This window comes from Anguilla anguilla, chromosome 13 (assembly GCF_013347855.1).
Source record: "Anguilla anguilla isolate fAngAng1 chromosome 13, fAngAng1.pri, whole genome shotgun sequence".
NCBI classification, from domain to species: domain Eukaryota; kingdom Metazoa; phylum Chordata; class Actinopteri; order Anguilliformes; family Anguillidae; genus Anguilla; species Anguilla anguilla.
Genome location: NC_049213.1, coordinates 21,391,038 through 21,408,053, shown reverse-complemented (window position 1 = coordinate 21,408,053; position 17,016 = coordinate 21,391,038). Strand labels below are relative to the sequence as shown.

General features: G+C 61.6%; 1 protein-coding gene across 4 annotated transcripts in view; it reads right to left on the bottom strand.

Moving 5' to 3' along the window:
- dag1 (dystroglycan 1) overlaps positions 1-17,016 on the bottom strand; it is a 52,317-nt gene that overhangs the window by 19,148 nt on the left and 16,153 nt on the right. For all 4 annotated transcript variants that reach the window (XM_035388052.1, XM_035388051.1, XM_035388054.1 and 1 more), the window contains exon 2: positions 337-890. In XM_035388052.1, the coding sequence (XP_035243943.1) occupies positions 337-654 (318 nt within the window). In that variant the 5' untranslated portion in view covers positions 655-890. The remainder of the gene's footprint in view (positions 1-336; positions 891-17,016) is intronic.

The following is a 17,016-nucleotide window of genomic DNA, read 5'->3' as shown; positions in this document are numbered from 1 at the left end:
CATTCTCTAAATGCCAGGAATGCCTTAGGCCTTGTATCTACTCAGGTTCAATGTCCTTCACATAGTTTTCACAGAGAATGTAAAACTGGTTTATCGGTCAGTTTACAGAAGTACTTCAAAGAAGTACTTCTGTAACAAGGCAGTGCACAGAGAAGCAGAGCCTTGTCCAGAGGCTGCCCTCTAGGGCTGTAAAAAAGCAGTACATAGCCTGTGGCTCTGCAGTATTTTGGAGAGGCTACCAACCTGCGGTCCTCCCACAGCTAGTGTGCACACGGCTCGACACACACACACACACACACACACACACACACCCCATCGCTGTAAGACAGGACTCACCTTCACCACGCTGCCTGCCTGCCAGCTCTTCAGGGGCACCTTCATGTGGAACACGCGGCCCACCACCGCCGAAGAGTCCGGGAAGCCGGCGGCGGGCGGGGTAGCCGTGGCGACGTCGGCCACCGCCTCCTGCCAGTCGGCCAGCAGCGAGGAGCTCATGGAGGCCTCCAGCTCCCCCAGCACCTCCACCTGGCCCTCGGGCCAGCCCCCCCGCGCCCCGGCGACCAGCAGGGCCAACAGCAGCGCCGGGAGGGCAGTCCTGCCCGGCGACAGGGCGCCCGGCCCCGCCCCCTCGCCCGCTCTCCGTCTACTGAGCATGCTCGCCTACGCTTCTCTCTCTCTCGCTGGAGAGGGCCTCATGCACCCCACCCTCCGCCGCTCAGACGCTCCTCTTCTCCACGATCCCTCGCTCTCCTTCCCTCGCGCAACCTTCTCCTCCTCCGGAATTCTTTGCTGCCGCCTTTTGTTTTTTGTATTTTCCTTCCCACTCTTTTTTTCTCCTGCTCTTCAGCAGCTTTGAAATTCCATCGCTAAGGTTCGCTCAACTCTGTGTCCTGTTGAGAGAAAGAAAGGAGAGAAAGAAAGGATTAGAGGTTTATGGATGGAGGAAGGAAGGAAGCGCGGAGCATGCGGGTGCAGAGCGGAAGCGTGCGGTCTCCTGCGTGCGGTCTCCCGCGTTCGGGCGCAGAGCGGAAGCGTGCGGTCTCCTGCGTACGTGAGGCGGCCGCTTCCCACGAGCAGAACCGCGCACGGCCGTCGAGCGTCCGCCCCGCGCTGAGCCTTGTCAAAACTCCTGCATGGGGGCTTCTTTCGAACCCGCGCACCCCTCTCTCACGGGTCACCCGCCCATTACCGCCAGGGCGGCCCCCAAACGCGCCGGGACAGGGGGCGGCCTGAGGCCTCCTCGGAGGGCTGGATGCCTGCATGCTGTGGGGGGGTTGGGGGCGGGCAGCTGAACCCTGGATCTGTTATTTATACACAGCCTTTCATGGAGGCCAAAGGGACGGTGTGTTTCAGGGCAGGGACAGAATGCATACAATACAGCCAGTTCCCCATCAGGGCCCCCCGTCCGTCTCTCTCTCTCTCTGAATCTCTTTCAGTCTCTCGCTCTCCCTAGCTCTCTCTCAGTATCTCTCTCTCTCAGTCCAGTCTCTCGCACTCTCTAGCTCTCTCCCTTTTCACCGTCTCTCTCTCTGTCCCTCTCTCTCAGTCCAGTCTCTGGGAAATGTTCAGCTCTACTGAGATGAGTGGGCGGAGTAAAAAAACCACCTGACTGGGGCCCACTCAACGTGCTCTTCAGCGCTTCATAAACTAAAGTCAACAAACAAATCTTTTTTTTTTTAAAAACAACAACACACAACGAAATCTTCAAAGTCCGCAGTTCTCTACGGTGTCCAGTAATGAGCCTGCACACTGCGCAGACAGACGCCAGTGACACAAACACACGGCAGGATCTCTGTCAGGAGACCTGTGCGTGCGCATCGGTCTGCAGAGGGAAGCGAAAACAAGGCACCATTTCAGAAGCTCCCGATTCAGTATTACACAGTAAAGAGAAAAGCTGACAGCTCCTCTCTAAATAAATTCGATTTGAAAGGCACCGCCGCGCGGTTATGAATATTTCTGAGTGATCCTCGCAGCAGGCGCACGCCAGACGCCTTCCCGAAAAAGAGGTGGGGACATGGCTGCGGGCAGGCCGAACGCGGGGCCGATCTAAAAAGGTGTTCGGGGCTGGAGGGGTGAAGGACTTCCTGCGCTGACCGGGCCCAGCCCAGAGCACAGCTCCCAAGATAGAAACCGGCACTGGCAAGGCAAGTGGAGAACATTCATTACTCTCACTGCACCACGTCCCAGGTCTAGGACAGCGCAGTCAATGCAGTGTACGGCATGTCTTCTACAATAAGCAAAACAAGCCCCCTCATTATGAAATATATGAAAATTTAATTGTATTCCTGTTTGTTTTATTCTTGTATGTGAGGGGAGCGGGCAGCCTAAGCTTCACTAGGCTGGGTTGTTTAAGGCTGGATCAGCTCTGTTAGGCTTCACTAGGCTGGGTTGTTTAAGGCTGGATCAGCTCTGATAGGCTTCACTAGGCTGGGTTGTTTAAGGCTGGATCAGCTCTGTTAGGCTTCACTAGGCTGGGCTGTTTAAGGCTGGATCAGCTCTGTTAGGCTTCACTAGGCTGGGTTGTTTAAGGCTGGATCAGCTCTGTTAGGCTTCACTAGGCTGGGCTGTTTAAGGCTGGATCAGCTCTGTTAGGCTTCACTAGGCTGGGTTGTTTAAGGCTGGATCAGCTCTGTTAGGCTTCACTAGGCTGGGTTGTTTAAGGCTGGATCAGCTCTGTTAGGCTTCACTAGGCTGGGTTGTTTAAGGCTGGATCAGCTCTGTTAGGCTTCACTAGGCTGGGTTGTTTAAGGCTGGATCAGCTCTGTTAGGCTTCACTAGGCTGGGTTGTTTAAGGCTGGATCAGCTCTGATAGGCTTCACTAGGCTGGGTTGTTTAAGGCTGGATCAGCTCTGATAGGCTTCACTAGGCTGGGTTGTTTAAGGCTGGATCAGCTCTGTTAGGCTTCACTAGGCTGGGTTGTTTAAGGCTGGATCAGCTCTGTTAGGCTTCACTAGGCTGGGTTGTTTAAGGCTGGATCAGCTCTGTTAGGCTTCACTAGGCTGGGTTGTTTAAGGCTGGATCATCTCTGTTAGGCTTCACTAGGCTGGGTTGTTTAAGGCTGGATCAGCTCTGTTAGGCTTCACTAGGCTGGGTTGTTTAAGGCTGGATCAGCTCTGTTAGGCTTCACTAGGCTGGGTTGTTTGAGGCTGGATCAGCTCTGTTAGGCTTCACTAGGCTGGGCTGTTTAAGGCTGGATCAGCTCTGATAGGCTTCACTAGGCTGGGTTGTTTGAAGGTTGGGCAGGCAGAAATCCTCTGACTCATCAGTGCTGATGGAGGCTGACGGGTACGGCTGGGGGTGGAGGCACCACGGGGGGCTCCTCCCTGCTTTAAAAGGGGCCGCCTTTCAGGCCCAACAATGCACCTGATGGGACGGAGAGCGCGGGCTTGAAAGGGCCATCAGAGAAAGAGCTCCTTTCAGAGGCGCAGAGAAAGGCCATTCACTCGGGCCAAGAGCCGCCCTGAGCAGCCATGCAGGAGGCCCCGGCCCGAACCCGCCCAGGGGAACCGGCCCCCGAACACACCAACCGCCAGCGAGCGCGTAACCACTGCCACAGCGAGCCGCCGCGAGGGAGCGCCCAAAACCGCCGACTTCCCACCGAGGGATGAGGGTTTAACAGGGGGTTAAAGGGAGGGGGAGGGGGAGGGAGAGGGGTGGGGGAGTTTCAGATTACATGAACCCTGGGCTCTGAGAAAGCCCGAAATAAGTTATTTGCAACAGGTCTCTGGCAGAGGAGGGGGCAGTTTCTCACGGCGCCATGGCAACAACCTTTGTCCGGCGCGCCCCGGGGCCCGAGGCAGCACAGAAGGTGGTTGTCATGGCGGTGGTTCTCAGGCGGCTCACGCTGGCACGCTCCATTCAGGCCGAGCGGCGGGGGTCTCAGCGGCTCGGCGCTCGCGGTCCAGGCCCGGGGCCTGCAGGCGCCAAACCCCCCTCCCCCCCCCGGGGCCCCAGGGCCCAGCCGCAGCCGCCGGTGATGTCACGATCGCCCGGGGCGAACGCACAAAAGGACGGACCGTCTGAGCTAGAACCGCGCGAGATTCCGTTTCAATCCGCCCGGTTCACAAAACAAACCGAAATTCAGCTTGTGAATTGAAAAATACCCATAATGCTCCATGAAGGGTTTTTTTTCCCCCAATTAATGACTTGAATGTCAGTTCCCTTCCTGAACCCGGCTGAATGGAAATGGAATTGACCCCTGACTCTGACGGTAATCAAATATACATGAAGCAAATCAAATGAGGACAAGAAGCTGGCTTTTGAAAAGAAGATTCTGAATGAGCCTTAAAGCCCAGCGAATAGGCCGGGTGTCTTCAGCGGTCAGGTGGACCACGAACGCGGTAATCTTTAACAACAAAGCCTGAAGACTGGAAACGAGCCGGTCCGAGTCAGAGGAGGCCTCTGGCCCGCGGAGTCTGCCGGAGCTGCAGCGCAAAGCCTCTTCCTCAGTCATAATTCAGCCGCACGGTCCCTAGCATGGAAACGCTCTTAAAGACGTTCTTAAAGACCATAATGGAACTACGGTGTGGTCCAGCGCTGTACTTAATATCTCCACCGCATGGGGACTGGAAGAATAAAACTCGGGAGTCTTAAGCAGCACACTTAAGATGTCAGAACCCATAGCAAGCTTGCACGTTATTTAAAAATTATTATTATTATTATTTTTTTAAAGCCTTGTGTTTGGTTTAGGTCAAAAGAGTAATCACAAGTAATCAGAGTAATCACGCTTTTGAGAGATGGAGGCTATTTTGTAACCAGTGACTAAACCAGTGTATATCTGGTTCTTATTTGCTATTTCTATTTGTTTTTCATCATCTGTATTTGCTTTATGTCTTTTTGCCTATACGGTTTCAGAATATCAAGATAAAGATGAAAAATAATTGAGAATGTCATTTCAAAAACAATAAATATCAATAATCTACAGCACGAGAACCTCATTTCATTTTAATTTCCACAGATAAACATGATGCATAGCCCCAAAGCCTTTATTATGGAGGGTTTTTATGCAACATCTTTATCGCAAAAAAAATGAATGACACTTCCACTGTCAAACGCGATCTAGCAGAGGATAACTGCAAACACTAACCGTATATAATGTTTATATTGTTTCGAATGGAGATAAAGATAACAGATATTGAGAGCTTTTGCATAAATTTAATTTCTTCATTGCTTTAAAGTCCCGGGTATGTGTGACCCAGGCTAAGAGTTTCACAGGCGCTAATAAACAAACCGAACGCTAAGGTTAAAATGCAAGCGAGCGGCTTCAGCCTGCGTTCCGCCATCGGGCGTGACGTCTCCTGACAGAGCGTGAGGCTCGAAGGCCGCCGCCAACCTCCAGCCCCCACGGCGTTCATTTCCACGCCAGAGGCGCCGCTCTTCACACGCGCAGGTTCCGCCGCGGACGCTCTGGAGGCTGCGTGAGCTGAAACAACGGCGGCCTGTAACACACGGCCACGGCGGCCGCTCGCGGTCTCATCGCCGCGGCCCGACGGACGCCGTTTGGGCGGCGAGTGAGCGGGTGTAGGAACGCGCGCGCTGGAGTAAACAGCTCTAATGGCCCGCTTTCCGGCGCATTCCGCCGCTGCGGCCCTCCCACGCAGCCCCGCCCCCCACCTTCCCAGGCCCCTCTTTATAAATAGACGGCAGCGCGTCTGAACACAGCCGTCCGCCGCGCGTTTTCGGGGGGGGGGGGGGGGGGGGGGCGCGGGGGTGACGGCGCCTCCCCTGCTTTTAGCGGCGCTCAGATCAGGCGGCCCGGAACGGCGCGTGAAAATTTCGGGGGTCTGCAGGGGGGCGGGGGCGGGGGCGGGGGCGGGGCGCTCGGTCCAGCCATTACGCCGGGGGAAAATGGAGGTAATTGCGCATCGTGAGCGCTCTCTCTCCCGCTCGCCGCGCGATTCGCTGATTGGGGTGAGATTCCCTCTCAGAACTCTGGAGCGCGGGACCGCGCAATCACGACGCGACACAAGGAAACAGCCCGCGCGACGGTCAAAACAGCGGCCGTGCAAAAGTCACCGGGTGGGGTGGAGGTTAACGCAACCCGGCACTCTGGAAATGAAACGTCATTACAGGGACAACTCAGCAGTGCTGCGGTTGACAAAGATCAGGGATGCATCCGAGATGCCTTGTGCTAATGAGAAAGCAACCGCACTGTCCAATAGAAGTCCACTTAGCAAACCGCACAGAGGCCCAGCCGTTTGAAACGCTGTTTTTCTGACACTAAACGGGGCAAAAACAGAATCAAAAAACCATTCCGTTTCTCTGCGGTTTCACGTATCAGAGTCTGACGGAAGGGGGCTGAAATACTCGTCTTAAATGGTGTTTGGCGCAAGGCCAACAAATCTGGTTTCCGTGCGTCTCCATGGCGAGATATAAAAAGCCATTTGAATGTGCTTCTAGCTCTTTCTGTGCCTTCTGACATCACACTCCACACTGACCTCGCTGCTCTGCCGTCAAAGCGCATAGCGGCATTTGGGCGAGATTAATCTGCCGCCGCTATTTTCTCACCCGCTCCAGATATAGCCGGACGCAGACTGAGGAGCGCCTGCAGCTTGCGCAAGCTTCCAGAGGGAGGCAAAAAATACGGGAGCGAAAAGGCGTGAAGCCAGCGCTCCAAGCGGTGTGTCCCCCCGCTTCCGCCTGTACTTCAGCCCTTCCGTGAGTCAGACTCCTGTTCCATATGAGCGTTCACGTTCGCCGGAACTGGCTGCGCCGACTCAGACGCTCTCAGGCGGAATGCTCCCCGGCACATTTGGGGGCCGCACCTCTCAGAAGAACCCGGCCTGCACTCCTTACTTCAGCCCCGTGGCTTAAACAACAAGAGCCTGGAAAATCAAAGGAGCTCTTGTACATCTGCGGCGATTCTGTAGACTCACATGAAAAGAAATACAAGACCGCCTTGAGCAGAAAAGAACCCCTGCACCAATCAGGGCACCGCAGGGAGACATCTGAATCCTTCAGCCTCCTTAAAACACAAGAAACACATCTACGAGTGCAGCTACGCGAGAGCCGACCGGACAGGAAACGCGCTGGACGAGAACGGCCTGGGCCGCTTACGGCCGCTCCGACGCCGCCGCTCGCCGTTATTCACCGCGCTCGCCGCGGCGACGGCAGGCCGGTGTCGTTCCGCAGCGCGGGCCGCCAGATGGCTTCCGGACCCCGCATTCAGTCAGGGGCTGCGGCCGCGCTCTTAATTTGGAAAGTGGTGTGACAGAGGGGCGATCAGGTGGGGGTGGGGGTGGGGGTGGGGGTGGGGGTGGGGGTGCGGGTGGGCGGACGTGATTCACGGCACCGTGACGCGGCCGCTGACTGCGCTAGGACGAGCAGCCCGTCTTCCGGACGTCCGCGGGGGGGCGGGGCGGGGGGGGAATTCCGGGGCCAGCCAATCGGAGCCGCGCTCCTGGGGACCTTCTGAGGCTCCCTGCAGACACAGCTGATCGGGCTATAAATGGTAAGTGCAGGGCGGGCGGGCGAGGGGAGAGAGGGGCTTTCTAAAACGGTCTGAAACGGTCACAGCCTGGCCAGACTGGCGGCAGCACCACAGAGCCTGACGCCACACACACTACTGCACACAGTACTGCGAGAAGCAGTGTCACACACACACACACTACTGCACACACTCTACTGCGAGAAGCAGTTTCACACACACACACACACACACTACTGCACACACTCTACTGAGAGACGCAGTTTCAAACACACACAAACACACTACTGAGAGACGCATTTTCAAACACACACAAACACACTACTGAGAGACGCATTTTCAAACACACACAAACACACTACTGAGAGACGCATTTTCAAACACACACACAAACTACTGCACACATTCTACTGCGAGACGTAGTTTCAAACAAACACACAAACACGCTCTACTGCGAGATGCAGTTTCAAACAAACACACAAACATTTGTACAAGCATACAGGAAGAACACTAAACTGAGGATGGAATCATGTACCAGAAGTAGGCATATTCCTACCTACATAAAAGACGCAAAGAATTTAAAGGAACCTACTCGTTTTTTTTTGACAAAGTTGTTTTCTTGAATGCGGGACCATTTGAGCTGATCTAACACAGCCGGTTCTGCAGAAGAGCAGTAAACCTTGCGTCTGAATGACACGGGCGTGTCGCCACGGCAGCAAACACAGACGCCACCCAAGCCCAACGCGCCCCAGGGCCAGAAAACCGAGAAGAGGGGGAAATAAAGATTCTATAGTCCCGATTCCAGTCCCAGGCGTGGCGTGTATCACAATGACCAACCGCAGACACCCACAGGAGCTTAGACTGCAGGGGTGTTCACATCGCCGCCCAGTTACTGTGTGAAGAGATCACATCGCCGCCCAGTTACCGTGTGAAGAGATCACATCGCCGCCCAGTTACTGTGTGAAGAGATCACATCGCCGCCCAGTTACTGTGTGAACCATTCACATCCCCGCCCAGTTACTGTGTGAAGAGATCACATCCCCGCCCAGTTACTGTGTGAACCATTCACATCCCCGCCCATTTACTGTGTGAAGAGATCACATCCCCGCCAGTAACCGTGTGAAGAGATCACATCCCCGCCCAGTTACCGTGTGAAGTGTTCACATCCTCGTCCCGTTCTGTACAGTATCCGTTTTCACACAGCAACGTCAAATGTTCTCACAATTTTACAGATATGTTTTGTCAACCTTCACACAACATTGCTGAAACACTGTGAGAATGCTGTGTTAGCTTGCCATTTACACAAGTTATAACTTTAAAAACAATTGGCGTGGTGCTGTCATGTTTAAATGAATTCATACGCTTAAACAAAATGCACTTAGAAACCTGGTCTCCATCACAGCGTACACACTTATGCTGAAAGTAGGCCTCCTGTACCTCTTTACAATTCTGATTGCTCTACCCATGAGACAGAAAAAGGTCCTTTCTGTGAAAGGGTAGCCAGTGCTGCACAGCCCCAAGTTTACAGTGCTGTTCAGTAAATTAATTCCCTAATAATCTGCCACTTACACTTGTGCCGAAGCCCCCGGCCTCCAGGGAGGAGCCTTGCTGCAGGCTAACGGTGGCGCGCGGCAGGCTGGCGGCGTCGTGCGCCGCATACGGACACGGGCTAGAGTAAATAATGGAAATGTACGGTCATCCCCACAGGCTTTCAGCCCAGAAGAACAGTCAGCACTCCCCCCCGTCCCTCTGTGGAGTGCAGTGGAGCAGTCTGTGGGCCGCATACAAATGCCCTCAGCCCTGAAGTCCCCCCAGCCTGTCACTGTGCGCCTGCAGCATGCTGCTAAAGGCACCTTTCCATCCTGTGGCCTCCACCGCGCGACCTCCACCGGGGCGACCGGCCCAAGCGCGTACGCCGCGGCGCGTGCGGGGGCGGTGAGGAATGTTGGGCGGTGAGGAGCGTTGGGCGGTAAGGAGCGTTGGGCGGTGAGGAACGTTGGGCGGTGAGGAACGTTGGGCGGTGAGGAAGGGGGGCGGTGAGGAACGTTGGGTGGTGAGGAGCGTTGGGCGGTGAGGAAGGGGGGCAGTGAGGAACGTTGGGCGGTGAGGAAGGGGGGCGGGGGGCTAGCGCTCAGACGCGCGGCTCTCTGATTAGCGGGTGAGGAGTGGGGCGGGGGGCTAGCGCTCAGACGCGCGGCTCTCTGATTAGCGGGTGAGGAGGGGGGGGGGGGCTAGCGCTCAGACGCGCGGCTCTCTGATTAGCGGGTGAGGAGTGGGGCGGGGGGCTAGCGCTCAGACGCGCGGCTCTCTGATTAGCGGGTGAGGAGTGGGGCGGGGGGCTAGCGCTCAGACGCGCGGCTCTCTGATTAGCGGGTGAGGAGGGGGGCGGGGGGCTAGCGCTCAGACGCGCGGCTCTCTGATTAGCGGGTGAGGAGGGGGGCGGGGGGCTAGCGCTCAGACGCGCGGCTCTCTGATTAGCGGGTGAGGAGTGGGGCGGGGGGCTAGCGCTCAGACGCGCGGCTCTCTGATTAGCGGGTGAGGAGTGGGGCTAGCGCTCAGACGCGCGGCTCTCTGATTAGCGGGTGAGGAGTGGGGCGGGGGGCTAGCGCTCAGACGCGCGGCTCTCTGATTAGCGGGTGAGGAGTGGGGCGGGGGGCTAGCGCTCAGACGCGCGGCTCTCTGATTCGGGGGGGCGGCGGGGGGCGGGGGGCTAGCGCTCAGACGCGCGGCTCTCTGATTAGCGGGTGAGGAGTGGGGCGGGGGGCTAGCGCTCAGACGCGCGGCTCTCTGATTAGCGGGTGAGGAGTGGGGCGGGGGGCTAGCGCTCAGACGCGCGGCTCTCTGATTAGCGGGTGAGGAGTGGGGCGGGGGGCTAGCGCTCAGACGCGCGGCTCTCTGATTAGCGGGTGAGGAGGGGGGGGGGCTAGCGCTCAGACGCGCGGCTCTCTGATTAGCGGGTGAGGAGTGGGGCGGGGGGCTAGCGCTCAGACGCGCGGCTCTCTGGTTAGCGGGTGAGGAGGGGGGGGGGGCTAGCGCTCAGACGCACGGCTCTCTGATTAGCGGGTGAGGAGTGGGGCGGGGGGCTAGCGCTCAGACGCGCGGCTCTCTGATTAGCGGGTGAGGAGGGGGGGGGCTAGCGCTCAGACGCGCGGCTCTCTGATTAGCGGGTGAGGAGTGGGGCGGGGGGCTAGCGCTCAGACGCGCGGCTCTCTGATTAGCGGGTGAGGAGGGGGGGGGGCTAGCGCTCAGACGCGCGGCTCTCTGATTAGCGGGTGAGGAGTGGGGCGGGGGCTAGCGCTCAGACGCGCGGCTCTCTGATTAGCGGGTGAGGAGTGGGGCGGGGGGCTAGCGCTCAGACGCACGGCTCTCTGATTAGCGGGTGAGGAGTGGGGCGGGGGGCTAGCGCTCAGACGCGCGGCTCTCTGATTAGCGGGTGAGTGGGGCGGGGGGGCTAGCGCTCAGACGCGCGGCTCTCTGGTTAGCGGGTGAGGAGGGGGGGGGGGCTAGCGCTCAGACGCGCGGCTCTCTGATTAGCGGGTGAGGAGTGGGGCGGGGGGCTAGCGCTCAGACGCGCGGCTCTCTGATTAGCGGGTGAGGAGTGGGGCGGGGGGCTAGCGCTCAGACGCGCGGCTCTCTGGTTAGCGGGTGAGGAGGGGGGGGGGGGCTAGCGCTCAGACGCACGGCTCTCTGATTAGCGGGTGAGGAGTGGGGCGGGGGGCTAGCGCTCAGACGCGCGGCTCTCTGATTAGCGGGTGAGGAGGGGGGGGGCTAGCGCTCAGACGCGCGGCTCTCTGATTAGCGGGTGAGGAGTGGGGCGGGGGGCTAGCGCTCAGACGCGCGGCTCTCTGATTAGCGGGTGAGGAGGGGGGGGGGCTAGCGCTCAGACGCGCGGCTCTCTGATTAGCGGGTGAGGAGTGGGGCGGGGGGCTAGCGCTCAGACGCGCGGCTCTCTGATTAGCGGGTGAGGAGTGGGGCGGGGGGCTAGCGCTCAGACGCACGGCTCTCTGATTAGCGGGTGAGGAGTGGGGCGGGGGGCTAGCGCTCAGACGCGCGGCTCTCTGATTAGCGGGTGAGTGGGGCGGGGGGCTAGCGCTCAGACGCGCGGCTCTCTGGTTAGCGGGTGAGGAGGGGGGGGGGGCTAGCGCTCAGACGCGCGGCTCTCTGATTAGCGGGTGAGGAGTGGGGCGGGGGGCTAGCGCTCAGACGCGCGGCTCTCTGATTAGCGGGTGAGTGGGGCGGGGGGCTAGCGCTCAGACGCGCGGCTCTCTGATTAGCGGGTGAGGAGTGGGGCGGGGGGCTAGCGCTCAGACGCGCGGCTCTCTGATTAGCGGGTGAGGAGTGGGGGGGGGCTAGCGCTCAGACGCGCGGCTCTCTGATTAGCGGGTGAGGAGTGGGGCGGGGGGCTAGCGCTCAGACGCGCGGCTCTCTGATTAGCGGGTGAGGAGTGGGGGGGGGCTAGCGCTCAGACGCACGGCTCTCTGATTAGCGGGTGAGGAGTGGGGCGGGGGGCTAGCGCTCAGACGCGCGGCTCTCTGATTAGCGGGTGAGGAGTGGGGCGGGGGGCTAGCGCTCAGACGCGCGGCTCTCTGATTAGCGGGTGAGGAGGGGGGGGGGGCTAGCGCTCAGACGCGCGGCTCTCTGATTAGCGGGTGAGGAGTGGGGCGGGGGGCTAGCGCTCAGACGCACGGCTCTCTGATTAGCGGGTGAGGAGGGGGGCGGGGGGCTAGCGCTCAGACGCGCGGCTCTCTGATTAGCGGGTGAGGAGGGGGGGGGGGGCTAGCGCTCAGACGCGCGGCTCTCTGATTAGCGGGTGAGGAGTGGGGCGGGGGGCTAGCGCTCAGACGCGCGGCTCTCTGATTAGCGGGTGGAGTGGGGCGGGGGGCTAGCGCTCAGACGCGCGGCTCTCTGATTAGCGGGTGAGGAGTGGGCGGGGGGCTAGCGCTCAGACGCGCGGCTCTCTGATTAGCGGGTGAGGAGGGGGGCGGGGGGCTAGTGCTCAGACGTGCGGCTCTCTGATTAGCGGGTGAGGAGGGGGGCCGGGGGCTAGCGCTCAGACGCGCGGCTCTCTGATTAGCGGGTGAGGAGGGGGGCCGGGGGGCTAGCGCTCAGACGCGCGGCTCTCTGATTAGCGGGTGAGGAGGGGGGCGGGGGGGCTAGCGCTCAGACGCGCGGCTCTCTGATTAGCGGGTGAGGAGTGGGGCGGGGGGCTAGCGCTCAGACGCGCGGCTCTCTGATTAGCGGGTGAGGAGTGGGGCGGGGGGCTAGCGCTCAGACGCGCGGCTCTCTGGTTAGCGGGTGAGGAGGGGGGGGGGGGCTAGCGCTCAGACGCGCGGGCTCTCTGATTAGCGGGTGAGGAGGGGGGCGGGGGGCTAGCGCTCAGACGCGCGGCTCTCTGATTAGCGGGTGAGGAGGGGGGCGGGGGGCTAGCGCTCAGACGCGCGGCTCTCTGATTAGCGGGTGAGGAGTGGGGCGGGGGGCTAGCGCTCAGACGCGCGGCTCTCTGATTAGCGGGTGAGTGGGGCGGGGGGCTAGCGCTCAGACGCGCGGCTCTCTGATTAGCGGGTGAGGAGGGGGGCGGGGGGCTAGCGCTCAGACGCGCGGCTCTCTGATGAGCGGGTGAGGAGTGGGGCGGGGGGCTAGCGCTCAGACGCGCGGCTCTCTGATTAGCGGGTGAGTGGGGCGGGGGGCTAGCGCTCAGACGCGCGGCTCTCTGATTAGCGGGTGAGGAGGGGGGGCCGGGGGCTAGCGCTCAGACGCGCGGCTCTCTGATTAGCGGGTGAGGAGGGGGGCGGGGGGCTAGCGCTCAGACGCGCGGCTCTCTGATTAGCGGGTGAGGAGGGGGGCGGGGGGCTAGCGCTCAGACGCGCGGCTCTCTGATTAGCGGGTGAGGAGGGGGGCGGGGGGCTAGCGCTCAGACGCGCGGCTCTCTGATTAGCGGGTGAGGAGGGGGGCGGGGGGCTAGCGCTCAGACGCGCGGCTCTCTGATTAGCGGGTGAGGAGGGGGGCGGGGGGGCTAGCGCTCAGACGCGCGGCTCTCTGATTAGCGGGTGAGGAGTGGGGCGGGGGGCTAGCGCTCAGACGCGCGGCTCTCTGATTAGCGGGTGAGTGGGGCGGGGGGCTAGCGCTCAGACGCGCGGCTCTCTGATTAGCGGGTGAGGAGGGGGGCGGGGGGCTAGCGCTCAGACGCGCGGCTCTCTGATTAGCGGGTGAGGAGTGGGGCGGGGGGCTAGCGCTCAGACGCGCGGCTCTCTGATTAGCGGGTGAGGAGGGGGGCGGGGGGGCTAGCGCTCAGACGCACGGCTCTCTGATTAGCGGGTGAGGAGGGGGGCGGGGGGCTAGCGCTCAGACGCGCGGCTCTCTGATTAGCGGGTGAGGAGGGGGGCGGGGGGCTAGCGCTCAGACGCGCGGCTCTCTGATTAGCGGGTGAGGAGGGGGGCGGGGGGCTAGCGCTCAGACGCGCGGCTCTCTGATTAGCGGGTGAGTGGGGCGGGGGGCTAGCGCTCAGACGCGCGGCTCTCTGATTAGCGGGTGAGGAGGGGGGCGGGGGGCTAGCGCTCAGACGCACGGCTCTCTGATTAGCGGGTGAGGAGGGGGGCGGGGGGCTAGCGCTCAGACGCGCGGCTCTCTGATTAGCGGGTGAGGAGTGGGGCGGGGGGCTAGCGCTCAGACGCGCGGCTCTCTGATTAGCGGGTGAGGAGGGGGGCGGGGGGCTAGCGCTCAGACGCGCGGCTCTCTGATTAGCGGGTGAGGAGGGGGGCGGGGGGCTAGCGCTCAGACGCACGGCTCTCTGATTAGCGGGTGAGGAGTGGGGCGGGGGGCTAGCGCTCAGACGCGCGGCTCTCTGATTAGCGGGTGAGGAGGGGGGCGGGGGGCTAGCGCTCAGACGCGCGGCTCTCTGATTAGCGGGTGAGGAGGGGGGGGGGGCTAGCGCTCAGACGCGCGGCTCTCTGATTAGCGGGTGAGGAGGGGGGCGGGGGGCTAGCGCTCAGACGCGCGGCTCTCTGATTAGCGGGTGAGGAGTGGGGCGGGGGGCTAGCGCTCAGACGCGCGGCTCTCTGATTAGCGGGTGAGGAGTGGGGCGGGGGGCTAGTGCTCAGACGCACGGCTCTCTGATTAGCGGGTGAGGAGTGGGGCGGGGGGCTAGCGCTCAGACGCGCGGCTCTCTGATTAGCGGGTGAGGAGGGGGGCGGGGGGCTAGCGCTCAGACGCGCGGCTCTCTGATTAGCGGGTGAGGAGTGGGGCGGGGGGCTAGCGCTCAGACGCGCGGCTCTCTGATTAGCGGGTGAGGAGGGGGGGGGGGGCTAGCGCTCAGACGCGCGGCTCTCTGATTAGCGGGTGAGGAGTGGGGCGGGGGGCTAGCGCTCAGACGCGCGGCTCTCTGATTAGCGGGTGAGGAGTGGGGCGGGGGGCTAGCGCTCAGACGCGCGGCTCTCTGGTTAGCGGGTGAGGAGGGGGGGGGGGGCTAGCGCTCAGACGCGCGGCTCTCTGATTAGCGGGTGAGGTGTGGGGGGGGGGGCTAGCGCTCAGACGCGCGGCTCTCTGATTAGCGGGTGAGTGGGGCGGGGGGCTAGCGCTCAGACGCGCGGCTCTCTGATTAGCGGGTGAGGAGGGGCGGGGGGCTAGCGCTCAGACGCGCGGCTCTCTGATTAGCGGGTGAGGAGGGGGGGCGGGGGGCTAGCGCTCAGACGCGCGGCTCTCTGATTAGCGGGTGAGGAGGCGGGCGGGGGGCTAGCGCTCAGACGCGCGGCTCTCTGATTAGCGGGTGAGGAGGGGGGCGGGGGGCTAGCGCTCAGACGCGCGGCTCTCTGATTAGCGGGTGAGGAGGGGGGGGGGGCTAGCGCTCAGACGCGCGGCTCTCTGATTAGCGGGTGAGGAGTGGGGCGGGGGGCTAGCGCTCAGACGCGCGGCTCTCTGATTAGCGGGTGAGTGGGGCGGGGGGCTAGCGCTCAGACGCGCGGCTCTCTGGTTAGCGGGTGAGGAGGGGGGGGGGGCTAGCGCTCAGACGCGCGGCTCTCTGATTAGCGGGTGAGGAGTGGGGCGGGGGGCTAGCGCTCAGACGCGCGGCTCTCTGATTAGCGGGTGAGGAGGGGGGCGGGGGGCTAGCGCTCAGACGCGCGGCTCTCTGATTAGCGGGTGAGGAGTGGGGCGGGGGGCTAGCGCTCAGACGCACGGCTCTCTGATTAGCGGGTGAGGAGTGGGGCGGGGGGCTAGCGCTCAGACGCGCGGCTCTCTGATTAGCGGGTGAGGAGTGGGGCGGGGGGCTAGCGCTCAGACGCGCGGCTCTCTGATTAGCGGGTGAGGAGGGGGGCGGGGGGCTAGCGCTCAGACGCGCGGCTCTCTGATTAGCGGGTGAGTGGGGCGGGGGGCTAGCGCTCAGACGCGCGGCTCTCTGATTAGCGGGTGAGGAGTGGGGGGGGGCTAGCGCTCAGACGCGCGGCTCTCTGATTAGCGGGTGAGGAGGGGGGCGGGGGGCTAGCGCTCAGACGCGCGGCTCTCTGATTAGCGGGTGAGGAGTGGGGCGGGGGGCTAGCGCTCAGACGCGCGGCTCTCTGATTAGCGGGTGAGGAGGGGGGCGGGGGGCTAGCGCTCAGACGCGCGGCTCTCTGATTAGCGGGTGAGGAGTGGGGCGGGGGGCTAGCGCTCAGACGCGCGGCTCTCTGATTAGCGGGTGAAAAGCGCGGTGTCAGCGCTTTCTCTCCCGCAGTTAGAGCCCGCGTGGGGCTCCGCCTCCAACCAGGGGCTCCACAGCGCGGTAATCACATCACAGAGACGCGGCCGGGAAGGAGAGAAACTGCACGAGGAGCGGGGGAGGGGGGAGGGAGGGGGGAGGGGGAGGGGGGAGGGGGTGGTGTAATTATTTTTTTAAACCCCTTGGAATCTGTAGGTAGTTGGCATAATTACATTTTTCCTAAATTAGAAACATTTACATTTTCCCCCGCAAAGCTGGATCAGCGGGCCTCTGGAGACGCCGCTGTTCCCCAGACTGCCGCTCCGCTCGGAGGCTGGGCTCCAGATAAGGAGGCGCAGGAGGAGCGAGGCGCGCGTTCGGGTTTGGAAGCGGGAGGAGCGGAGCACAGGAGAAGTGGGGCGTGTTTGGGTTTGGAAGCAGGAGGAGCGGAGCGCGTTTGGGTTTGGAAGCAGGAGGAACAGGGCGCGCGTTTGGGTTTGGGCTCAGTTCCGAGCGCCCGGCCTTTGTGCTGAGACGGGTCCTGCCGCCGAGCCAAGAATAACTCCCGTTTTTATTCATTTATTTTTTCACATCCTGCATATTCGGCTCCCGGATCCTTTTTATTTGGGAAGGTCCCTATAAATAGCCGCTGGTCCACGTGACAGAATTCCCCGGCGAGGCTGGGGGCCGACGCCCCCGCGCTCTTATTGCGGAACGCTGACGGCCCCGCGCTCTTATTGCGGAACGCCGACGCCCCCGCGCTCTTAATGCGCAGAGGGGGGCGGGCTGGCGGAGCCGCTCCTTTACTTCTTTGTAAAGAGCGCTGGACGTGAGAGGGGCCCGAGCGCAGAGCGCGCCCAGCGATCTGTGTTTAATTACACCCACCCGGATTCCGCACGCTCAGTCCAACTGGCAGGGCGAG